At 38.4% G+C, this 27,383-nt stretch overlaps 1 protein-coding gene across 1 annotated transcript; it reads right to left on the bottom strand.

Moving 5' to 3' along the window:
- Positions 1-51: 51 nt before the first annotated feature.
- Positions 52-25,428, bottom strand: LOC134745618 (alanine aminotransferase 1-like). The gene is made up of 13 exons (XM_063679720.1): positions 25,391-25,428; positions 23,435-23,668; positions 15,492-15,581; positions 11,313-11,407; positions 10,661-10,851; positions 9,598-9,797; positions 9,132-9,260; positions 8,409-8,478; positions 7,269-7,351; positions 5,550-5,606; positions 3,173-3,316; positions 2,639-2,753; positions 52-707 (listed from the first exon to the last, which is right to left on the bottom strand). Exons 1-13 carry the CDS (start codon positions 25,391-25,393, stop codon positions 559-561), a joined length of 1,560 nt encoding a protein of 519 aa, XP_063535790.1. The 5' UTR covers positions 25,394-25,428; the 3' UTR covers positions 52-558.
- Positions 25,429-27,383: the final 1,955 nt, after the last annotated feature.

Raw genomic sequence — 27,383 nt, 5'->3', positions numbered from 1 at the left:
GTTCTAACAAGTATGTAAGTGAGAAAGTGACAGGCATAAAAATGCAACACATTGAATCATCAGTCAATGACAAGACGTTTATTTCAATAAATGTTATCGTTACTGAGAGAAAATACAAAGCTACCAGACCAGAAAAAATGTATGGAAATTGATTGATTGTTGCTTAATTTTTTGCAATTATGTAGGGGGTGGGAGCGCCGGGGGCCTAGCGGTAAGAGCGGGCGACTTGCAATCTGGAGGTCGCGGGTTCAAACCCCGGCTCGTACCGATGAGTTTTTCGGATATTATGTAAGAAATATAATTTGATATTTACCAGTCGCTTCACGGAAAACATCGTGAGGAAACCGGACTAATCCCAATAAGGCCCAGTTTACCCTCCCGGTCGGAAGGTCAGATGGCAGTCGCTTAAAAACTAGGGTCCACGCCAATTTCTGGGATTAGTTGCCGAGCGGACCCCAGGCTCCCACGAGTCGTGGCAAAATAGTGGGTACGTACGATATGACCCTTAAAGCTAGCTCTAAGCGTCTTTTTCGTGGTCTTCGACTAATCGCGGTGAGTTTAAGCGTGTTCCTTGGTGAACTTTTCGTGAAAGTTCTTGAAGATGTCCAACATTTCCTGTAGTAGCGCGGGCTGTGGCAGGATGGTGGTGCGGAAGTGGAAGGTGCCGGGGCGCTGCCCGAACCCTGAGCCGGGGACGATGCAGATACCTGACACGACAATCATAATAAGTTTTTGGCAAAAATTTCATTTTTGATACAGGCTTTTGTCGCTGACTGTACTTTTTTTCCACAGGCAACTAATACTCGTCGAGACAATTAGCTCCATGCATGAATTTATTTTTATTTTTGGATTCATAATTTATATCGTTGGAACACCGGAAATGATAAAAATACTTTTGTAAACCTTAGTAAGTAAGTAATTAAATGGTAATTTAAAAACGGAAATGCATTTGTAACATGATATAACGGTAACAAACATCCGAATAAAACATATTTCGTTCAAATATAAACTTCATGCATGAGGCTAATTCTAAAAACCCCAATCACAGTTAGGTCGCGTTGTTTTATCACAGAGTTCCTATGACCACCTCCCGTCTTCATCATCAGATCGGCTCGACGGTAATATTGCATTGTCACCCGACTTACGTGCGTATGCAAATTTTCAGGTTCATCGGAAACCGGGAAGATGGTTAAATTATTTACTTTAGATTCCATTACATAGCTCGACATAATAAAAGCGTGTTAATTAGTTAACCTTTCGAGACCCGGACAGATATGGCAACATACAATAACATACACTATGGCGACATATAATAGGTTACATCAAAGATAGATATAACTCCGTAATAGATGGATACAGTCTAAGGAAAAAACGTGCCTCGAAAATCAAGAAAATTTGATTCTCGTTCAGAGGGCGCTACTAGTTTTGGCCTACAGTCGTATAGATGGCGTTGACGGTTTCGTTTGTTATTTAACAATTTTAACGCATATCAGTGAAAGAACATGGGGCAAAATCATCAAAATAATTAATGCAAATAAAAAAAAACATTTATCTATATTTAAATACATTTTATCGTATTTTTACAAATCTTCAATTTTAGTTTTAAAGTGTGTCGACAGATGGCAGTGAATTTACTGGGGTTACAAAATTTACTATGACAGTACCGCTCTAGTATAAGTTACTCTATGATTACATATAGCTGGCTACCCAGGGAGCCGACGGGTTTCGAAAGGTTAAATTTATAAACTGTAAACACTAAACACTTGTAAACTGTGTGTGTGTGTTTGTGATAAAAAAAATGTCCCAAAAATTTGTATGAAAATTGTACATTCTACTACAGGCAGGGACACACTTATCCCGCGTACGCAACGTATGCAATGCATTATGACATCTGAACCCTGAAATTTGTATGCTTAGAAACATATTTGTCATGCGTTGCGTATGACAAGTATCATGGAGACTGTATAAAGGAGCCAAATCTCTATGTATGAAAAGTGTCCATCAAAAAACAGTAATTAGGCGGCGCCACCATACACCGAAATACTACCAAAAACAACCTACGTAATTTGGTCGGGTTATTTGTTGCCTTATATGGTTCATGTTATACTCGTGTCCCAGAGCCTAACTAGCGCCACCGGAGAGATTAGGAACTATTATTTAAAGCTTAACGCGGTCACTTTTACAACAATTCTGCCATAAGAGATTGCGATCCTTTCTATACCATCCATAACAAGTATGTTCCGAGCTAAAGTCACGCACATAATCGATAGTATTCTCCATCCTTTAAAAAAGATGGGGACATGTCCATTCCATTACGTCACGTTTAAGTGAGAAAATTTGTTCCATTTGTAATTATTACATTACGTTTAAGTGAGAATTTTTATTCATTTGTAATAATTACAAATGAAAAAAAAATTCTCACCTTTTTTTCGTAATGGAATGGACATTTTGGGACATCTTTTTTTAATGGCAGGATGGAGAATACTGTCGATTCTGAGTAGAATGAGATCAAGAATGTCCAGATTTGAAAGAATCAGGTTTTTAATAATTATTTTAGAAAACGCCCATTTAGGGACCGCATAGCCTACGTGTAATAACACCTTTTACGAGCAAGTGTGATGAAAATAGACATATTTACCAGTCTCTTCCAACAGTTTGAAGGCGTAATATACGTCGGGTGCCTTCCCAGCGGCCTTGGCCGCCTCGATGGCCTTCGGAGGCATGTCGATACTCGGGAACGCGTACATAGCGCCCTGGAAGATATAAATGAACCTTAATGCTTAAGCTATACAGGCGATTTTAAATTGATTAAACTTAGAGGAATTCCCAGGGGGTCTCCTCCTGATGCTAACGAGAAAAATCATACAAGTTTTTAACCTCAAATACAATAAAATTTAGCGAACGCTAAAACGGTGACAGACGGTTTGGTCACAGGGCGGACACGCTATACATCAAAAATCACTCGCGTTTCTATGTGTGAACGACACGTCCGTACACGCGTCATGTGCCATAGTGTGTTGCTTAAAAATAGTAACTGAGAGTACGCCAGAAGTCCGCCAGATTTCTGTCGCGGGGCGAGGTAACTCGAGTCGGGGCGGGGCGGTGCGTGGCCGTTCTGTATGATAATACTATTACGTATTCTGTGGTTTGTTGCAACCCGACTGAAACTGACCTGAACAACGTTACATTTGAATCCCTGCATAGAGTTGAAGGTGTCTGCAATCATCTTAGCTCGCTTGTTGAGGGAGTCCAGTACGGCAGTCTTCTCCTTGATCCACAGCTCGTAGGAAGGCTCGCCTTTACTTGGCGGCTTGGCCTGAAAAATTATGGGGTTACTATAAATCATAGAGTAACTTATACTAGAGCGGTACTGTCATAGTAAATTTTGTAACCCCAGTAAATTCACTGCCATCTGTCGACACACTTTAAAACTAAAAATAAATATTTATAAAAATACGATAAAATGTATTTAAATATGGATAAATGATTTTTTTTATTTGCATTAATTATTTTTATGATTTTGACCCGTTCTTTCACTGATATGCGTTAAAATTGTTTAATAACAAACGAAACCGTCAACGCCCTCTATACGAGTGTAGGCCAAAACTAGTGGCGCCCTCTGAACGAGAATCAAATTTTCTTGATTTTCGAGGCACGTTTTTTCCTTAGACTGTATCCATCTATTACGGAGTTATATCTATCTTTGCTATAAATTGATCACTATAAGTAAAGTCTGTTTTTAGGGTTCCGTACCCAAAGGGTAAAAACGGGACCCTATTACTAAGACTCCGCTGTCCGTCTGTCTGCCTGTCTGTCACCAGGCTGTATCTCGTGAACCGTGATAGCTAGACAGTTGAAATTTTCACAGATGATGTATTTCTGTTGCCGCTATAACAACAAATACTAAAAACAGAATAATATAAATATTTAAATAGGGCTCTCATACAACAAACGTGATTTTTTTTGGTGTTTTTTCCGTAATGGTGCGCGAATCCGACTCGCACTTGGCCGGTTTTTTTTTTATTCCGTAGACTAGATGTAGGCGTCAAGACCGCTAAGCTTAAGTGGGACTGGGCGGGACATGTCTGTCGCATGCACCCGGAAAGGTGGGCCAAAATGGTTACTGAGTGGGACCCACGGAGCACCATAGACGGTGCAGGCCGGGGTTCAGGCAGACCAAAAAGGAGATGGCGGGACGACTTGGACGCATTCTACCCCAAATGGTGGGAAAATGGCGATGACAGGGTCGAGTGGAGAAAACAAGGGGAGGCCTTTGCCCAGCAGTGGGACACCAAAATAGGCTAATATAAAAAAAAAAGACTAAAATGACATTTCATGTGTTGCTAGTTTTTTAAGTCTTATAAAAAGTGATGTGCTACAACCGGTACTAACCGAAAATAAACTATTGGGAGGTGCTTATATTTGTTGATGAAGTGTCAGTAACACAATGAATGGATAATCCGTGGCGTGCTAAATGGGGACACTAGGAGAAGTATTAAAACGGGTGAAATAGTGTAGGTAGAAATGCCATCATTTTGAGATTAGTAGTGAGTAGATTACATTGTTTATTTTGAATCTAAAATTAATTTACGATTTATCTGTTATTCACAAACCAAAATCAAAGATCAGCACTGTTTGTTTTAAGCTGGTCACATTATTTCTACGTTTGACATTTGTGGTTGTCATTTTAGTCTACGGAATAAAAAGACTTTAGATGGCACGTGGGACTTCCGGTTCGAGCGCCATCTTGATAGTTAGCATCGTGATTAATTACTTTGTTTTTTGCTCATTAATATTGTTTAAAGTGTAATATTGATAGCTTATTATACAGTAAACTAATGTGGTAGTGTGCAGTGAATGGAGAATTAATTTTGAAGCGCGTTTAACCACCATCTTGGAGTCAACGGCCGGTAGTCCACGTGCTTCTTGTAAAGTCTAGCTATCGATTTACAAGAGCTAACAAATCACCGTACACTGTCTTGTACAACCGTACAATTTTTGTCGTTTTTAAACCTCTTAATACCTTGATACTGGCGAAATAGTCCCACTGGGCTGAAGCCATAATTTTAAAAGAAGAAAGAAAGAAGATGGCACGTGAAATAATGTTCCAACTTCTGTAGTGAATGTTCCGTGTGATTGTCGGTTTTTAGGGTTATGTAGTCACCAAAGAGGATATAATAGGATAGAGCGGTACTGTCATAGTAAATGTTTGAAATGAGACAGTCCTTTGACAAACTATAAATCATGCATGGCGAAAGAACGGTAAAATAATAACAAGTTTTTTTAAGGTTACCCCATACGAAATGGTTTTTATTGAATTTTTTGCTTTAATCCAATGGTGTGGTGTATCTTTGGATAGGTCTTTTTAAACGAATAAGGGTATCTAACAACCATTTTTTTATAAAATGAATATTTTTGTCAAAAACCTAAAAACCTGTTAAAGGTACAGTATGTATAAGTTACTCTATGGTATACTAAAAAGGCTAGTGCTGCACTCTGATGGCAGAACATTGCAGTCATATCCCACATCAAAATGAAAGAATACTTACAACTAAATCCAACGCAGACTGCCCGAGCACGGTGGGACACAACATGGCTGATATGCACTGAAAAGTATACATTTTATTAAGGTAAATATTCATAATATTGTCTTCGGTTACCGCGATAGTTACTCATGAAATAAAACTATGAAAACGGATTATATCGCGTATATTGAATTTATAATACATCCCGACGTTTCGAACTCTTTACAGCGTTCGTGGTCAACGGGTGGGTATTATAAATTCAATATACGCGATATAATCCGTTTTCATAGTTTTATTTCGTAAATATTCATATTAATAACTGCACAATATGATAAATTTATTAGTTATGATGGAATCGAAGTTTTCTCTGTGATGTCAAAGAAATGAAATTGCGTTTTCCTTACCAAAGATACATTGATTGAATAAGATGCGTAAAATCTAAGACAACTTCGTGCTTCGAATTTGACAGCTAAACGAGATGGCGCTGTACAGCTCCATACATTTTGCGGTAACTCTGATTCTCAAAAGTTGACGTTTGACAATTCAGTGATCGCAAAACATATGGGGCAGTACAGCGCAATCTGTTTTAACCTAAACAACTAAACGCAAAGGGGCACGTTTTTTTATTAGACTTTACCTCGCTATTACAATCAATTCTCTTTGTTCTTACTTTTCCCATCTTACACAATTAATAAATTTTTGATAGGAAGTAGCTCCCCAGTGAAGCTGCTCTTTAGCAATATTTATTTATTATTAAGAAATATTAAGGCTGGCGTCCAATAAAAGTCGAATCGCGTCGAATCGAGCCACGTTGAATCGAGTCGCATTTTTTCCGTGTGCGTTCATCACAGACGAATCGAAGCGAGTCGAAGTCACGGGCGCCTGTGCTGAGGTCGTGCTTGTACAGTTTGTCTGTGATGGATAGTCCGGACGAAGAAATGCTACCTAAACTTTACTTGGGGCACATCCTGTGTGAAAATTTGAAAGATGACCTGGATATCGAAAGGGAAAGGAGGGCGTTGGCGGTGCGGAGTAACATGTTGGCCCGTAGATTTGCTCGCTGTTCGAAACAAGTCAAAATTACCCTTTTCAAGGCGTACTGTCAAGTATTTTACACGAGCAGTCTATGGGTCAACTATACTCAAAAGGCATACAACGCCCTTCGAATCCAATATAACGACGCCTTCAGGGTGCTGTTGGGACTGCCTCGTTACTGCAGCGCTTCAGGGATGTTCGCCGCGGAACGAACTGACGACTTCTATGCCGTCAGGCGTAAGCGAATAGCGTCTCTGTTGTGTCGGGTTCGGGGCAGTCACAACAGTATACTCAAGGTCATAGCAGACAGGGTGGATTATACATTTACCTTCCTGAAATTCTGGATTGAACTGTGTGTAAATAATTAAATAATTTAGTAGTAGTAAGTAACTAACGTAGTCATAAGCCAAACTAACAATTCTATGGATAAAATAATTATCTGAAATAAAGAATTAATAATAAACTCAAAAACGCAACCACCCGTCATTACTCATTCACTACCCCGCGTCCACTGAGGCGCGCCGAGTCCAGTCGAAACGCGTAGCCGCAGAAATTCGCCTGACGAGCGATGCGCGCGGGAGATTCTAATCGGCGCGCCACGGCTCTTCGTCAATGGACGCAGTTGCATAGAAAATATAGGAGGCGAATTTTTGCGATTCGATTCGATTCGCCTCGGCGAGTCTAGTGGACGCCAGCCTTTAATGTTACCTTGTATAGGTTGGCCTGAACTGCCTTATCAAAGTTGACCAGCTCCATCCAACCGCCGCGAAGACCGCACTCGCCCATGTAACCTGAAAATAATTAACAGCTTAGTATGATGGATATGCATGTTCTGGCTCAGTGACGTCATCATGATGTCACTGAGCCAGAACATACATATCAACCCTACTCAGCTTCTACATATTGAACTTTTACGATTTTTACGAACGGCTCATAACAAATTTCGTTTCAATGGTATATCTAACAAAACGGATGTTGACAATTTTTTAGAACTGTTTTCATTTTATAGATAGACACGTAATAATTGCAAAAAAAAAAAAATTTTTATTCATTAATTTTTAATCAAAAATCGACTAATAAGGCCGTTCCATCGGTTTGCCGCTGTCTCTGTCACATTTCGCAAGAAAGAACGGGAAAGATCATGCGCGCCAAGTGTCAATTTTGATCAAATTTTGTCGATTTTTATTTATTTTAAAAACGTTACCCTACAATATCGAAATTCGAAAGCTATGAAATTACTATTTAAGTTAAGATTGTTTTTTCTTCTTTTTTTGTTTATAGTATCACATAATAAATAACCGAGTAAAGTTGGATTAAAAGTCCAAGTTAGAGGTTACTTTGGGAATTAATTGTATCGAGCGAAGTGTCATAATTCGTGTATCGGAAGCTATGATATTAAAGATAATATAGTCAAGAACTACATATATTTTTTCCACGTCTACGAATATCAACGCCTCTTAGAAAAACAGGATCATATAAGATTTTTCGCCTTCTGGCTCAGGGAACCGCCATAAGTGTTTAAATTTCGCGCAAAAACGCTCCAAGCTGTCACGTGATCTTGGTGACGTAACGATGTGATAAACAAACTGCTGTCAGTGCCAGAGGACCACCAGGTTTGACAACTTGTCTGTGAGTGTTTCTCACACCGTGACATCACTCGCTCCGATTTGCGTTTGCAGTCACGTGATGCTGGGCATTATTTTAAATACTTATAATTATTTTTAATTAATTTATTACGCATATTTACACTTACAAAATATGATTTTCAGCATTTTAATATTCCCTGTAAAACATAACATTTTATATATTCGTGATTCATGTCAACATACCTATTATCTTTTGACCTACCTTTGCTGATAGACATGAAAGAAGCCAGTTCAAGTTCATTCGTGTAGGGGGCTCCCAGTTCTCTCAATACCTGAAAAAAAAAAGTAACATTAAAATCTGAATGGCTACCGGGATTTTAATCGCTGGATAAGTAAGGTCAAAAGGGGTTAATGTGGCATAGGGGCGAGTATGGCTGTAGCTGGCCTTGGCTTGTTTACACATTGATTAGTGTTTATTTAGAGTTAGAATAGAATATAAAAACGTATATTGCAAAAACCATCTACATACATGTAATAAAACTAAATGGTGCTGTATTTATACAGCATATCTCTTTTTAATTGTATAAATTCGTTTTTATTAGGGTTTCATACCCAAAGGGTAAAAACGGGACCATATTACTAAGTCTCCGCTGTCTGTCTGTCTGTCCGTCTGTCACCAGGCTGTCTCATGAACCGTGGTAGCTACAGTTGAAACTTTTACAGATGATGTATTTCTGTTGCCGCTATAACAACAAATACTAAAAACAGAATAAAATAAATATTTAAGTGCGGCTCCCATACAACGTGACTTTTTTGGCGTTTTTTGCGTAAAGGTACGGAACACTTCGTGCGCGAGTCCGACTCGCACTTGGCCGGTTTTTTAAGTACACTGGATTTACGTAATAGTTGGTTTGGTAACTTTTCTATGTGTCCGCCGTGCCTGGCGTATGATTTATTAGGAATCTAAATAGTAAAATCAGTTTACCTTTTTGAATGAGAAGAACTTGCTTCCCTCGGCATAAACGTTGTCTTGGTATACTTCATCGGCCAAAAGTAGCAGGTTGTGTCGGTGGGCAAATTTGATGATCGTCTCGATGTTGGAACGGGTTAATACCTGAAATGGATACATATACAATGTCAAATGTCGCCCCGCTGCACGCCCAACTCGAGCATCCACTCGGGCCTTACACTAAGTAGTAGCCCACTTGGGTAAGGTTGTACCCTCCTCATTCAAATAATATGAGAAGAATGGATAACCACCTGGACCTGTCCCGTGGGGTTGCCCGGGTTGATAACAGCGATGGCTGCATTGCAATCCTTCGCGCTTTTCAATGCCCCTTCTAGCTCCGCTTCGTCCAACGCCCAGGCGTTGTCTTCGTCTAAGAAACCTACTGGGATAAGGCCTCTAACTCAAATGATATGAGAATGATGTCCATAATCTATACACTAACCTGTCCCGTGGGGTTGCCTGGGTTGATAACAGCGATGGCTCGAACATTGCAATCCTTAGCGCTTTTTAAGGCCCTTTCTAGCTCCGCTTCGTCCAACGCCCAGGCATTATCTTCGTCTAAGTAGTAGCCTACTTGTGTGAGACCGTATTCGGCTAGGGAGGCTGAGTATAGTGGGTACTGGGGTATAGGGATGAGAACACCTGAAAAAGAAGAGATTAGGTATGTTATTTTGAATCTTAAGATGTAGTAGTATATTAATTTTTAATGCCATTAGAAACCGCGACTAAGAACGATATCGTCCCATTACGCTGGGTGACCGTCGCGACGCTCGATTATTGTGGGATACCAATAACCACCCTCGACAAACTTACTGACTATTCTTTAACCTTATCACATTGACATAAGGTTTGTCAGTGATCAGATAAATGTCCGATCGAGTATCTCACTTCTTAGATACATGGCACACCAAGAATAAGCGGGCAGGCATCTCGCTCGTTTCTTCCCAGAACGTGCAGAATATGGAATGAGTTGCATCGTGAGATATTTCCTTTACGCCACGACATGGGATTCGGCTCGTCTGCTCGTTTGCTGACTATCACACAAAATAAAATAAAATATATATACCTATATAAGAAGCCGTCTCCGTTGGTTGGGCTATCTTGAGAGAATGGATGAAGATCGGAACGTGAAAAGAGCATACCTGGGCCACCCAGCAGGAAGACGTCCTACCGGACGCCCCAGGTATCGCTAGTGCGACATGGTGGAGGCAAATCGGCGCTAGTGTAGATGGTGGTCTTCGCAAAGTTCGAAATGTCAAATGTCACTTGTCACTCACTTCAATGACTGACAGCTGTTCTTTAGTCTTTTGGACCACCATCAACAGAGGCGCCAACTGGTGAGCAAAAAAACGATAGCCCTCATTGGCGAGAGGTCGCACAGGATCGAGAAAAGTGCCGCTGTCTTGTGTCGGAGGCAAAGTCTCATTTTGGGTCGCTGAGCCAACGGAGTAAGTAAGTACTTATATAAAAGAAGAGATGGACAGAGAATAACTGTTCGCACTCACCTGAAGGTTTTCCTCCCAAGTCGTTACACAGCAATTGCAGCACATTTTTGATACCATTGGAAGCACCACCAGTAAGAACAATGTCGTCCCATTTGGCGGGATGTCCGTCGCGACGCTCTATGTATTCGGCGACGTGTCGACGGATCAGTTCGATGCCGTGTGATGCGGTGTAGGAGCCGACTGATTGGCCACTGTAAATAATAATCATCATCATTATTAACTATTACCATATTAAGAGTCCCCGGATTTCACCTTCCCATACAAACGGAGTTTCGTTCTCATTTTAAAACTACGTGTTTGATTGTAATGAAACTTTGCACATACAATGACATGAGGTATATCTAGGTCTGTAATTAGTTTATATAGCTGTATTTTTTTTACTCTGGTATCTGAAGCTACATAAACTAATTACAGAGTACAGACCTAGATATACCTTATCCTAATGTATAGGTAAGTACAAAGTTTCAGAGCAAAGCGCAATCTAGCTAGTCGTTTTAAAATGAGAGCGGAACTCCGTTTGTATGGAGAACCGAGCTTGCAGGGGACCCTTAATAATAAAAAAATGCTCGCTTCGTGCCATTGATCGGGGTGACAGTGTATGAATCGCCTAAAACGTATTAGACTGAAAGGTTTTATAAAAACGTGTACATACCCGCAACCTTCGAGAATTTCTCTGGCGCGCTTTTTAACGTCGCTGGGAAAGTCGTATGTGTCGATAAGCTCGGGGAGAGAGACGCAAGCCAACACCTGTTAAACATTCACACATTAATATTCACATGGACAATGTTGGCGGCATCACAGAACACGCTATACATCAAAAATCACTTGCGTTTCTATGTGTGAATGGCACGTCTGTACACGCGACATGCGTCATTGTGTGAGTAAGTTGCTTAAAAACACTACTGAGCGGCCGGCAAACGGCCGTCAATCTGCTGTCGCGGGGCGAGGTAATTCTAATCGGGGCGGGGCGGTGCGTGGCCGTTCTGTGTGATAATACTATTACTTATTCTGTGGCGGCATTCGACAATTTAGTTTTGACAGTTCAGTTTTTTAACATTAAGATGGGTCGCGGGGAGGCCCTCTCCTGGGCTATCGTTAAAGACTTTCAGGTTGAAAACACTGTGGGTTACTGCATTAGGTACTGGCATTGTTCGCTGCTTAAAAATCAATCTGACACAAAATGTAATAAGATGATATAGCACGTTATGCCATAATTCCTTAAACTAACAATATATATTCAATCCGACCAAATAAATAACATACACCGTGTTTTTATTGAATTCCGTTAATTTCGGGGTATGGTTAAATACTTCTAAGAAAACTGAATGGCATAGTTAATTTAAAAAAAACCTTTTTTTTAAGTATTTAATTAAATGTTGCATATACCATTGTTGTAACACGGGTATTACATTTAACTCAACCAAACAATTTAAAACTGTGACATATCAATGACATTTCGAACATCGATCGTCCGCGATAGTACTTACGTTTAGTAGAAAATGCAAACACTAATCAAGTAATCAATATGCAAACAGGCCCTAAGGCAAGTGTACACGCTCATAGGGGCGTTATCAGATGAAATTAAATTATTGATTATCTCCGAAATGGCGTTAATTAGAATACCAGTGTATTTGAGAAAGTTACTAAATTTAAGTTCAGGAATGCGCCCTTGAAATTAACTAATAAAAAACCGGCCAAGTGCGAGTCGGACTCGCGCACGAAGGGTTCCGTACCATTACGCGAAAAACGGCAAAAAAATCACGTTTGTTATATGGGAACCCAATTAAATATTTATTTTATTCTGTTTTTAGTATTTGTTGTCGGTAACAGAAATACATCTGTGACAATTTCAAGCTAGCTATAGCTATCACAGTTCATGAGATAAAGCCTGGTGACACACGGACAGACAGACAGACGGACGGACAGCGGAGTCTTAGTAATAGGGTCTCGTTTTTGCCCTTTGGGGACGGAGACCTAAAAAAAAACACGGTGTATAATAGTTAGAATTTATAAGGTGAGTAAATGTTACTTAAGAAGTGTAAATGATCATGTCAAGTGGTTTTGTTTGTTTATTGAAATAGATCACATGTCGTAGGGAGCCCAGATTTGTAAGGGAACCTCAGCATGGCAACAAGGCTGACTACCGGTCGACCATACACAGATACACACACAAACGTACAATATACTACTGAATCTGACCGCAACGCTAGAATTACACCAACCTTGACATCGTGGAGCGGATATTTTGTCGTAATACTAATATACTCAGTACTCACTGTCGTGACTACGCAGTTATCCTAGTCCGGGCGCAGTACGGTTCCATTTTTGTCGTCTATCACTATGCCCGTCACTTTCGCACTTACATACTTGTTAGAACGTGACAGGCAAACCGCGGCTCCTTGAAAGTAGAGTCGGTACCCTAACATGAGTTTCCACGTATCTATTGTCTCCCAAGGCCCAACGTCCTAGGCTCTTAAGGCCGTTCCATCGGTTTGCCGCTGTCTTTGTCACATTTCGGAAGAAAGAACGGGAAAGATCATGCGCGCCAAGTGCCAATTTTGATCGAATTTTGTAGATTTTTATTTATTTTATAAACGTTACCCTACAATATCGAAATTCGAAAGCTATGAAATGACTATTTAAGTTAAGATTGTTTTTTCTTCTTTTTTTGTTTATAGTATCACATAATAAATAACCGAGTAAAGTTGGATTAAAAGTCCGAGGTATAGGTTACTTTGGGAATTAATTGTATCGAGCGAAGTGTCATAATTCGTGTATCGGAAGCTATGATATTAAAGATAATATAGTCAAGAACTACATATATTTTTTCCACGTCTACGAATATCAACGCCTCTTAGAAAAACAGGATCATATAAGGAGATTTTTCGCCTTCTGGCTCAGGGAACCGCCTTAAGGTAGGTTGGCTCTTTTGTTCGATGATATTTAAATCCTATACAATAGGGAATATTACGCGAAACTCTGCGCAGGGGGCGCCACTACAACAATCTGAGGGTCTATCGCAAAACAAGAAAATCGTAATTTCTTTATCTAACATCTCTATCACTCTCGTTGTGATGGATTGTGATGGATTGTGGTAGGAGCGTCGCAGATTTTCGCATAATATTCCCTATTCTGATAAGATAAGTATCATGGAAAACAACGTATTATAATTATATAATTTTAATCAAAACCCATAAAGTTAATTATAAACATGGACGTGTACGACAAACAACGTCTTTGTTATCATATTATCAAATAACCTTTGTCAAACGACCTTAACATATAACTGGTTGAATCTAATAGGTACCTATAGATTTAAAACGTGAAATTTATCTAATGTTGGTACGTTACAATAACATTTTAAAGTACAGCAAACTTGCTAGCATTGCCTACCAGCATGAAATAAAACTATGAAAACGGATTATATCGCGTATATTGAATTTATAATGTATTATAAAACGCGATATAATCCGTTTTCATAGTTTTATTTCATGAGCAACTATCGCGGTAACCGAAGACAATATTATTGCATACCATGAGTACCACGTCAAACGACTGTGAATTAGACAGTTATAGAAAATTTCGGTTTTTATTAGGGTTCCGTACCCAAAGGGTAAAAACGGGACCCCATATTACTAAGTCTCCGCTGTCTGTCTGTGTGTCCGTCTGTCACCAGGCTGTATCTCATGAACCGTGATAGCTAGACAGTTGAATACAGACGATGTATTTCTGTTGCCGCTATAACAACAAATAATAAAAACAGAATAAAATAAATATTTAAGTGGGGCTCCAAGCTCCAATACAACAAACGTGATTTTTTTGGCGTTTTTTGCGTAATGGTAAGGAACCCTTCGTGCGCGAGTCCGACTCGCACTTGGCCAGTTTTTTTTATAAAATCTGTCACACAAGTTATGGAAACATGAAGTGATTATGCAAATGATAAAACGGACTCGACATTTTAACATCCAGCGTATCTTGATTATATCCCTTAGAGGGCTTCGAGATTTGGTCAAATCTCTTTTCACTGCAACATATACAGTTTTGCAGGGAACTGTCCTGTCCTGGTGCCTTTGTTATTAATATACATACTTCTACAGGTTGAATGAGCTTTTTGAAACTTACCTATGTACGAAATATCACTGGATATTTACCAGTCGCTTTTCGGTGTTGGAAAACATCGTGAGAAAACCGGACTAATCCTAACAAGGCCTAGTTCCCCTTCTGGGTTTGAATTGAAGGTCAGATCAGTCGCTTTCGTAGTGCCTACGTCAATTATTGGGATTAGTTGTCAAGCGGACCACAGGCTCCCATGAGCCGTGGCAAAATGCCAGGATAACGCGAGGAAGATGATGACAGGTTGATTTTGTCAAATCTTGCCAAAATCAGCGATTTCAGGGTGCCATGGTAAACGTAGTTCAGTAAGACCTAAATATTAGACATGCGCGAAACAGTGCTTCAAAAAGTAATGCTATATCACATTACTTTTTCGAAAACGTAATATTACACCGAGACATCACATCACTCGGTACATCGCGCTCGGGCGCGCGCGAAATGGCACCAACTGAGTGCGAGTGGGATAACAAAGTACTCGTAATGATGGCATGGCGAAGAAACATGACATTATCACAAATGGCATTATACATTACGCGCACTGTGTATATAAATGAACTGACCATTCATATCGGCGCGTCAATCTATGTTGAATCGCTCGGTCGTTCGCGCTCGCGTAATGAGTGATGTTTGAAGTAATGTTTGATTTCTCGGAGTGATAATGATCCATATGATATCTCGTTTGTGATATTACGAGCATTACCTACACATGTCTACTGACCTGTCTGATGAAGGTGATGGGTTTCTGGCCCATGGCGTGAGCATCTCCGATGTTGGCTTTTATCACCCTCTTGAAAGGTTTCTTGGCACCCTGGAACAATACAATAAAGAAGGTAAGAAACAATGACTTTGTAACACGAAACGGTTTCAGTTGTATGTGAAAGATATAAAAATAAGTTTTTGGCAAAAAAAAACATTTCTGGTACAAGCCTTTGGCACAGGCAACTAATACTCATCGAGACAATTCTAAAAACCCCAAACACAGTTTTATCACAGAGCTCCTATGGCCACCTGTCTCCATCATCAGATCAGCTCGATGGTACCATAACCGACTTACATATTGTATGCAAATTTTCAGCTTCATTGGAAGTCGGGAAGTTGGTCAAATTTAACTTGCAAGATTTGATCCGTACGAACAGTTAACATACATAGAAGGTACATTGCAAGTTTATAAAAAGCTTGTAAAAACAATAACTTTGTAACACGAAACAATGACACGAAAAGTATTTTGTTAAAAATGAAAATTTAATACGGTTTTATTGCCGATTATTAGGATTCGTCAAAATGAATCGTATGAGCCCATACGCAGCGTACTACGTAGGCGAACAACACGCGAACGCGAAGCGACTTGCGAAGTTAAAAGCGTATGAAAAAAATCTTTCTAATTTAAAATTCGATTAGGTATTGTTGTTCATTTATCATTTGGCATTGAATTTGCACTTTTATTTGTAAAGCAATGGCAATGGCTGCCCTTTAATATGCGTATCAAGGTCAGTCCAGTAATTCTTTTCGAGTTTAATTTAAACGTCTACCTACTTTGTACAGGCAATATGAACGGGCCCACTGACTATCGGCGATATCGGCCTGTCAGTTGTTCGGAACTGTCAAATTTTTGTTTTAACTGACAGGCCGATATCCTCCGTCGGCCCCTTTAAAGCTGATCACATCAGACTTTCCACTTCAGGAACTATGTTGTGGTCTGTTTTATTTTCCCTTTTTAGAATTCCGAACCCAAAGGGTAAAAACAGGACCCTATTACTAAGACTCCTCTGTCCGTCTGTATATCACCAGGCTGTATCTCACATGAACCGTGATAGCTAGAGAGTTGAAATTTTCACAGATGTATTTCTGTTGCCGCTATAGCAACAAATACTAAAAAGCACGGAACCCTCGGTGGGCGAGTCCGACTCGCACTTGTCCGGTTTTTTTAATAATTCATTATATTACTAGGTAGGTACCTAAGTTCCATTTTAAATAACCGGTTTTAGACATAGACATAGAACATTTTTATTCAACATCACATGAAATGGCATGAAATGAATGGTTTTAATAGGTACCATCGCCCACACTGTTAACTGAAAGTTCGTAAACCTTATAACAAAAGGTCCATCGATGAGTGCTGCTGTTTGTACCTAAGTAGTTAAGACTAATTAGGTAGCTTATGCACGCATGTAATGTACATTACATATTTGTATACACAGTCATACACAGTCACAGTCAATCTACTAACAACATGCGCTAAAACGAGGTCAAAGTTATATTCACTCTCTTTACCTTGAAAATAGTTTGCATATACATACGAAGTCGTTTAAGTGACCGAATGTAGACCCTATTAAAATACAAGTAAGGTGTAGTAAAGGTTACTTTTGTGTTTTCGCCCCTTTCAAATCTTTAGACGAGACAGCACCTGGCTTTTAATGAATAGGATATGCGATGTATGAGCTTTTTCTCAAACATGCAATGAAATTAGGCCAGGAAATGAATGCTCAAAAAAAGTTATAAAGGGAAATGCTTGGAACACAATTTTTGACTTCGTAGCTTTGTTTGGACTAGTTAGGAGGTGAACATATCAAAAGTCCCCGCCCGTAACCCTGGTGCCGGAGGGGAGGGGGGGTCAAAGTTCCATTTTTCGGTTTTTCGATTATATCTCGGAAACTATGCGTCTGAGCGACATGGCCACTTATACAAAATGAAAAGTGATTTAATTTGTTACAAGTTTTATTCAGTCAAGTTTTTCGATATCTTGTATAGTTTTTGAGATATAGCGGATAGTATATAGTATCTTGAAGTTTTATTTATGGCTCTCATTTTTATCTTGATTATCTACATCAGTGAAGCTGCTAGGCCGGGTTTGGTATCGTTTTCGTATAAATTGGGGGTGCTGAATTCATTTATGGTATCAACATTGAGTCCATTCCTAAGTACGTCTGCTTGGCAACTAGACAATTCTCGGGATTAGTTGCCAAGCGGACCCCAGGCTCCCAGGAGCCGTGGCAAAAAGCCGGGATAACGCGAGGTAGATGATGACTGTGGGATTTATACTCCATGGTAAGCATGGTAACAACATATGTGAAGAATAATATCAACTTTAAAAACTATGTACACTTAGTCATGTGGCTAAAACGACAGATACATACATATATTATTATACTCTTTGAAGTTTGAACGACAGTCATATGGATACAAGGCGAAAAAATAAACGTGTAAAATGTAAGTGTGATAAAGATATACGTGTTATTGATATTTTGTACAACAATAAGCAAAATAAATACTACGATACACGCTCAAGTAAGTAAATAAAAGAAAAGTTTACGTAGAATGACGATTATCGTGATAAACCTTATCTTACTTCCCTAAGACTATATAAAATAAAAAATAAATAAATATGTATTCTTACACAGATTGAAGTCCCACAGTAAGCTCAAGAAGGCTTGTGTTGTGGGTACTTAGACAACGATATATATAATATACAAATACATAGAAAACACCCAAGACTCGGGAACAAATATCTGTGTTCATCACACATAAATGCCCTTACCAGGATTCGAACCCAGGACCATCGGCTTCACAGGCAGGGTCACTACCCACTAGGTCAGACCGGTCGTCTATATATGTAGATATATATAATGTATATAATTACGTCCATACAAAATTGTATGGATTTGGATATTTAGATGTTTATCCTCCATTAGGCAAAAACGACTGAACGAATAAAGAAGAAAGGCATATGGATAGTTTGTAACCTGGAAAAGGGGAAATAATTTTGTCCCCTAGGGCCAAAATTTTTACGTCCGTTAAAACTTATATAATATATGTATATATACACCATGAAATTTATGTTTATCTACTATCATATTCCTAAGATAATCGATAAGACACCAGCAAAAACATTTCCATCAGACGACGGATACGTAATAACAAACAAGATTGTCATAATCATTATCATGTTCAAAACATGTATCATCCTAAAGACAACGACCGATTTTAAACCCTACTGCATTGATATACAGCTTATTTTAAATCCATAAGGCGTACAATCAGTCAGTAAGCATTCCTGTTTGTACAGTTGCCATCAGATATATCGGAGCGGCCAAGGCGCTCACAAATATCTGAACACGCCTCTGTTGGTTATAGGTGAGTTCAGATATATTTGAGCACCTCGACCGCTCCGATATAATATATCTGATGGAGACTAATAAAATGAAGTGGTTATGCCATAGCGGGACCAATTGTAAGCACTTATCTCGTGATAACACGCAGATCTGAATGCTTCAACATTATATAACTTGTGCCAATTTTGTTATTAGAAAATTATACCTTATTATTATAGTGATAAAGCATTTTTTCTATAGCAGAGGGGTAGACATACTACTTTTAGAACTTATCTAACGATAATAGTCCACACGCACATCTGTACGAGATACTATAGCGACAAGCATTGTATGTACAACAGTTCGCTTTTTGAAATTATACCTTATCAGAATAAGATTAAAGCATAATTTTCAATAGCAAAATACAGGCTTTTGACATTGTGATAACAGAAGATTAGGTTATCATAATCCGCTTTCATCGTTTAATGACAGAACAATTGACAGTTGAATACCTATGTAAGGTAAAAATAAATAATATAATGATAAAGTATGTTTATAAATTATGATAGAATAATTTAAATGACATAAGCAGGCACGCTAAGGCACACCTGTTCAATTTCTTTGTCCAATGTCATTGCGTCTCACTCTCTCATTAAACAAAATTAATGTATGCAGAGGTGCTAAGCTAATAGTTTAGCTGACTGTACAAGTTAGGTATATCTAGATATAGTATTGTCAAAGATAGATATAACTCCGTAATAGATGGATACAGTCTAAGGAAAAAACGTGCCTCGAAAATCAAGAAAATTTGATTTTCGTTCAGAGGGCGCTACTAGCTTTGGCCTACTGTCGTATAGATGGCGTTGACGGTTTCGTTTGTTATTTAACAATTTTAACGCATATCAGTGAAAGAACATGGGTCAAAATCATAAAAATAGTTAATGCAAATAAAAACAATCATTTATCCATATTTAAATACATTTTATCGTATTTTTATAAATCTTCATTTTTAGTTTTAAAGTGTGTCGACAGATGGCAGTGAATTTACTGAGGTTACAAAATTTACTATGACAGTACCGCTCTAGTATAAGTTACTCTATGGTATTGTTAACCTTAACCACTTTGTAGCAAATTTTGACCTTTTTTTTACGCAGCTAGCGGAAAATGCATTTACGCATCTTACCCCCGGGCTGGGGAAGCCCATTGGGGGGGTGGTATGTGGGACTCGCTCTTCCCGTAACTTCCTCTGCTAGCCAGAGGAGGAGAATACCCACTAACATCCCCTGCGGCGTTTCCGTCTATGCCGTTGGGGGGGTGCAATGAGGTCGCAAGCATGTCCCCTGTCTTTTAAATAGAAACCTACATTCTGTGCCAGAAAGTGACGTTTCAGTCTAGTAATCCAAACATATCTCAACTCCGCTCATCTACACCTCAGTGGAAAGATATTATTGGTAGATTGGACAGAGATCAATATGAAAGTCTCTAGGGACCTCATACTATTGTCACTGTGACAGGGTAGGACATTGGACTGAAATTACATTCCTTGGCCATGCCTTACATTGTTTATGTAACAACTCGCAAATACGTATCAAACAGTTTTTTAAAAATAATGTCCAGATGCTTGATAAAAATTATGACTAAATCGAATAGAAAAACCGTGACAGGCAAAATTCTGGCTAACTGCCAATGTCCAAAGTAATAAAATTACCATAACTTTCATAAGCAGGTGACCTTCAGCAAACTATTAACAGTATTAGCTCATACGTGCTCTGAAAATAGCTACAGTTGAGTACATTAGTCATACTTCAAAAGTATTATAATTATTTTGCAAATACACTTGGCAATTGGTTGTGCACATGACTTTGTGACCTTGGGACATTGACATTGTTATATTACTTATCTGACATCGGACAAGATTAAAAATGAGATAAAACTGAAAGTTTCCTCAGTTACATAATATATTTACTTGACAATGTTAATCCTTCTTTTTATATCTTAGATAAAAATGTAATTTTTATTGCCCCAATATGTCCGACCGACCTGTTCTTTTAGTACAAAATTTTAAATACATTTATTTACATACAAGATATATACAGTGGTACTACGTAAACGAAATTAATAACTAGCTTAAATCTAAAATAGGCCCTTGAGGCATTGTACCAAGGATGCTGGCGGCATTTCCCCGCTGTATCGCAATGCTGATACGTTGTGCGAGAAAGCCGCCAGCTCTTCGGTCACCAGTTACGTCAACCAGACGCTTCGCGATTTCTGCAAACAACTTATGCGCGCTGGGACCCCATGGACCTAGAGTTTCAACTCCAAATGGAACGAAATGATACTCTCTACCGAGGCTCTTATATTTATTACGTTTTAAAATTTCGGCGCTTTCCGCCGCTCCGCCCGCTTTTACATTAGTCCGTTGGAGGTGGGACGGTGCCGGTGTGTACAAAATTAGTAACAAACAGGAGTAGTCAATGGGTTAAACTGTCATTCAGTATCTGGAAAAAAAACAGCTAACCCTTCATTCCTTCAAATTCATCCTAATTTGCTATGTGACAAGGTTCAAATTAAGAATAGGAAATTTTTGTATGGTGGGCCTTAGGAGGTTAATGCTGACAGACTTTACAGTGCTGACTGTACATCAGAAGTCTAAGATCTAAATACAACTTTATTTTAAAAGGCGTAAGCATTGTAGATACCTAATTTTACCCCTTTCAAAGGGATATTCCCACTAGTTACCACCATGTTACCACCAAGTTAAATTGTTTTTGTTACCAGTAGTAACAACGGAGAATGTTTTTCTCATCTTATACCACTAGGAACAACTGAGAAGAAGAAATCCACTAGTTATCACCAAAGTGAGCTGGTGGTAACAACTGGGTATTTTTTTCTCATTTAATACCACTGGTAATAACCCTAACTAGTGGGAATAACCAATTTCAAACACAAAACTACTGCTGCTCACTGTACATCACATATCACATAGTAATAGCCAGATAAGATCTAGAGTATAAGCAATTACCACTATCAGCCAAGTGTTAAGATAAGCCCATTATTAGATAATATTATAGCAAGCCTTGTGTAGGTAATGATATCTGCTCATTACCCGTAAATTGCAATTTTAATGTGCCACCTATACATTTATACAAGCTTTACATGATGATACTACTATTTATGGCTTTAATAACACGAATGAAAAAACCCTTTTTACCCTGTGGGTACGGAACCCTAATAATGGCGAAAGGGACAACCCTATAACATCATCTTTTTTTTCTCTAATGCAGAATTTTTAGGATTTTAGCCTGTGTATTTTTTTATATCTTGACCTTGAACTTTGAAGGGTTAAAAGAGCTAACCCAAGAATGTGATGGGAAAAGGCCAGCCAAAAAGTAACAGCTAATCATAGATCTAGATTATTTTAACTTCATTGACACATAACATACGGTCAGTGACTACCAACCAACCAGTCTGACAACCACAACACAACCACCACCACCACTGACACCTAGTCAGTGGTGGACTGACAACCAGTCTGGCCTAGTGGATAGTGACCCTGCCTATGAAGCCGATGGGCCTAGGTTCAAATCCCGGTATGGGCATTTATTTGTGTGATGAGGACAGATATTTGTTCCTGAGCCATGGGCTTACCCACAACACAAGCCTTCTTAAGCTTACCCTGGGACTTGGTCTGGTCAATTTGTGTAAGAATGTCCTTATAACATAATATAATATTTTAAGTGGCGGGTCGTAAGCCAGTGTTTGGTAACATATTGTTGGTAGATTGACAGCCAAATATGTATCGAAGTTGCCTGTAGAATATTTATATTGATTATGAGGTTTGTACATATCATATCAAAGATAATAATTGTTTGTTAAGGCCATAATTTAATACTAGGGCTAAAGGAAGGTTAACCTTTTGAGATCCGGACCCATATTCTAGTAAATATGGCTACCCAGGGCACCGATGGGTCTCTAAAGGTTAAACCTGATTAATAATTTAACACTTTTCTTTTTTTATTTCCAGTATAATAATACTGGCTTATCATATCAAAACAATTGAATGGTGCCATATTATAAAGTTTAATAGAAGTTTATCAGAGTGATAAACAATCTAGATAGATAGAATAATCTTTTATTATCATATTTAGATAAATATGATAATAAAATATTATTCCCGGGTTATATAGTAATCACTCAGTTTAACAAATATGATCAGGACAGTATGACAATCCTTTACTATTAAGGATGCTAGTGATATTACACCCGTTCAACCTTACATAAGTTTTGATTGATTGAGGATAGATATCATGAAAACTATGGCATGGATAATGTGCAAAGAATAATAAAAGTATTGTCAGGGCCACATATGACATGCTACAATTAGCATGTCATATGTGTAATTCAGCATTAAACAATTAACACAATAAAATTAATGTTGTTAAATAGTCTGACTGGCCTTGTGATACATACTGGTGCCTTTCACTCAATAAGACGAATTTTAAAAAGCTCATAATGTTTTTTTTTTAAAGATAGTGTAATTAAGGCGCGAAGATTCCTTATCAATATATCGTACCTTTTCAAGTTCCTTTTCGATTTCCGCCGCTCGGATGACCAACGGTCCGCGCACAGCATATTCCAACTTCACGATATTAGGGTTGATATTTTCTAAAGTGATAGCTTTTGACGCCATCCTGTGTTGTATTAAGTGATTCCTCGGCAACGGTGCACTACAAACAGCGTCCAAACGTACCGCCGCGCCGGCCAGCAATCGACTGTGTTTTATCATCTTCAACCCCGACATGGTGGGCTGCAATCAGTCACACTACTTAAAAACACGTCACTGCCAAAGAACACCCCGCACACACGATAACACTGCTTGTAAAATTACGAAAGAATTTACGCCACGGCTATCTTTATTTATCTTAACTTCAAAAAAAAAACAACGAATCGACGGGGAATCAAAAACACGATTGTAGACCGATCGATATCGTTTGATACGTTCGCTCGTGCCCCGGATTACAAAATGACTAGATGTCGGAATAATTATAAGAAATTACTTCATATAATTAATGTCTTATCAAGTCAAGTTCGAAGGTTATAGTTATCTGAGTAAAGCAACTTCAAATAACTAGGGCAGTAATGCCGTAAAACTAGTGATAAAAACTGTAACTGACGTAATTTTATCGTGGTTATAAACAATAAAACATGAAACAAATAGCAAAAACTAGAAAAGTAACTACTTGCGGTGTTACGTAAATTATGTTATTTGAAGAAATGTAAATTCTTGTATGTGTTTGGTTTGATTTTTAGCAAGTTGGCAATATATGAAAACTGAAAATTGAAGCGGGAACGTAAGAATGTGACATTCTAGTATGGCAACATTCGTGACAACAGCTGTTTTTGACATTACTACTTACAACATCTTATCACTAATCTAGTACCTAAAGTAATATGTCTGTATCTTTAGATTCTTTAGGTAGTTAAACAAATGTAAACAATGTGTTTTTACATTTTCGAGTACTTGAAGCATTCATCAGTTAACCAACCAAATAGAAAACTGCCTGGTTCTGTTCCTCATCGTTCTGGATTTAATCTATTTCATTTAATCGTGTAATGTTTTCATCTACCCTCATCACTACTACCGCTGTACCGCTCGTAACTATTTAGGCACTCGTAATTTTTTCCCTACAATTGTATACAAAATCGACTTTCAGAATTATACCGCTGTCGCAGTCGGGTAACAGTTTTTTTGTGCAGTTTACTTTTTTGATTTACCAGACTTATCGAGCTTTAAAATGCTGTGCAGAATATTCGTGTACATTGCCTATTTACCAAATGAGAAGCGTAAAAAAATCCATAAATCGTTTTCCAGTACAAAATCGTTTTATTTTGTATGAGCTAGTACATATTAAGGGTTTTATAAATCGTTGCATAAAGAAAACTCGAAATTTTAAAGGATGTCTTTGGCAACAATTTGAGGCTCAATATATTTACCTTAATAAATATTCAATCCAACATGTAAGAGAGTCATTTGCCTGCAATCGAACAGTCATCATCATCTTCCTCGTGTTGTCCCGGCATTTTGCCACGGCTCATGGGAGCCTGGGTTCCGCTTGGCAACTACACCCAAGAATTGGCGTAGGCACTAGTTTTTTACGAAAGCGACTGCCATCTGACCTTACAACCCAGAGGGGAAACTAGGCCTTGTTGGGATTTGTCCGGTTTCCTCACGATGTTTTCCTTCACCGAAAAGCGACTGGTAAATATCAAATGATATTTCGTACATAAGTTCCGAAAAACTCATTGGTACTTTTGGTACGAGCCAGGGTTTAAACCTGCGACCTTCGGATTGCAAGTCGCACACTCTTACCGCTAGGCCACCATGCGATCGAACAGTATGATTTTGAAAATATCTTTTGTATACAATTGTATGGTGAAATTGCGGGTGCCTAAATACTTTTGATTTGAGCGGTAGTGTACAGTCTGTACTTACGTAATTTTAAGTACCTAAGTAATTTAATTTACTCACCATGAAGCCTTTGGCAAATCATTGTTAATTTTGTTCTGTGACTGCAAAATAAATAAAATAATAATATTTTTTTTCAATTATAAATGTACTTAAATTATAATTTATAATATCTTAATCAATCTGAGAAATGGTTTAGCCGTTGGCATTTATCTTGTAATGTGAAGTTGTCAGTGGTTGTCAGTTGTCACCGTTTGTTTTTCGCCTAGTTCCTAGTTTTTTTTGCTTTACTCATGTCATGCCCAATTTACACTAGGTATTTTAGATGTTGCGTTAGTGAGAAGCATAGATAAATATAAGTAAAGAAAGTGTGGTAACTCCATAGGTACATCAGTTTTCTTACCAAAAAGAGAGTTATTTCGTAGTCGACATCTAGCGTCAAGTAGCGGAATGTATCAGTACTGCTAGTTGACAATAGATGTAGCGACGAACGAAAACTCTAATGCTGAACAATTTTCAGCTATTTATTACCGGATTAACCGGAACTCTATTTTCAACTCCTTCTGCTTCTAACATTAGTTGTCAATTGTTCTTCTTCTTCTTTTTTTAAAATTATGGCTTCAGCCCAGTGGGACTATTTCGCCAGTATCAAGGTATTGAGAGGTTTACAAACGACAAAAATTGTACGGTTGTACAAGACAGTGTACGGTGATTTGTTAGCTCTTGTAAATCGATAGCTAGACTTTACAAGAAGCACGTGGACTACCGGCCGTTGACTCCAAGATGGTGGTTAAACGCGCTTCAAAATTAATTCTCCATTCACTGCACACTACCACATTAGTTTACTGTATAATAAGCTATCGATATTACACTTTAAACAATATTAATAAGCAAAAAACAAAGTAATTAATCACGATGGTAACTATCAAGATGGCGCTCGAACCGGAAGTCTGTCAATTGTTTTAGCAGTACATTTTACGCACTTACGTCAGTAGCGACACTTGTGACAACTGGTGTCACAGCGGTACTGATAATTCCACTACTTGACTATGGATGGTATAGAAAGGACGCCAATCTCTTATGGCGGAATTGTTGCAAAAGTGACCGCTTTCAGCTTTAAATACTAGTTCCTAATCTCTCCGGTGGCGCTAGTTAGGCTCTGGGACATGAGTATAACATGAACCATATAAGGCAACAAATAACCCGACCAAATTACGTAGGTTGTTTTGGTAGTATTTCGGTGTATGGTGGAGCAGCCTAATTACTGTTTTTGATGGACACTTTTCATACATAGAGATTTGGCTCCTTTATATAGTCTCCATATACTTGACGTTAGATGCCGACTACGAAGTCTACGAAATAACTCGCGTTCTGGTAGAAAACTGATGTATGATGGAGTTACCACTCTTCTCTTTCTATACTTATATTTCTCTGTGGTGAGAAGTGAAGTAGCAATCTCAAAGAGTAGTATAGCTATCTGCATAAATTTGGTAAAACAACAATTTGCACAGTAATATTCCCTTGAAAGACTTATAGTTGGTCAAACCAAATTGTCAGTAAATAAGAACACAAAAAACTATACTCATCCTTTTCCCTAGGGTGCTAGTACTAGTGTAAGACAAAGATACTATGATTCTCTCTGTCTATGTTTGAAATGAGACAGTCCTTTGACAAACTATATATCCCTTTAAATCGTGCATCATGGTTCCAAAACATAGACCTAGCATTACATAGACCAGCTATACGCGTGCGCCCGTAAGGGATAGACATAGATGACGTCATAAACGTGGGGATACCATATTGGTAAAAATTACCCCAATATTTGATATCACGTTGGGGCGATTACCCTGGAGGCAAAGTTAGCTTGTTTCACGGTATTAAAAAATTGTTAAATAAAATGTCAATGGGCCGTTCTTTTTAGGCGTATAAACAATGAAATACCTCCTATAATTCGCGCAGGTGGTACAAAACTAAACATGTTTAGTAAATAAAACGTAAAATAAAATGTATTATGGGTTTTAATTTACAGAAATCACAAATGGCAATCACACCAATT

Source organism: Cydia strobilella, chromosome 11 (assembly GCF_947568885.1).
Source record: "Cydia strobilella chromosome 11, ilCydStro3.1, whole genome shotgun sequence".
In the NCBI taxonomy this organism is placed as follows: domain Eukaryota; kingdom Metazoa; phylum Arthropoda; class Insecta; order Lepidoptera; family Tortricidae; genus Cydia; species Cydia strobilella.
The sequence above is the reverse complement of the archived record's forward strand: the minus strand, read 5'-3'. Positions and strand labels throughout refer to the sequence as shown.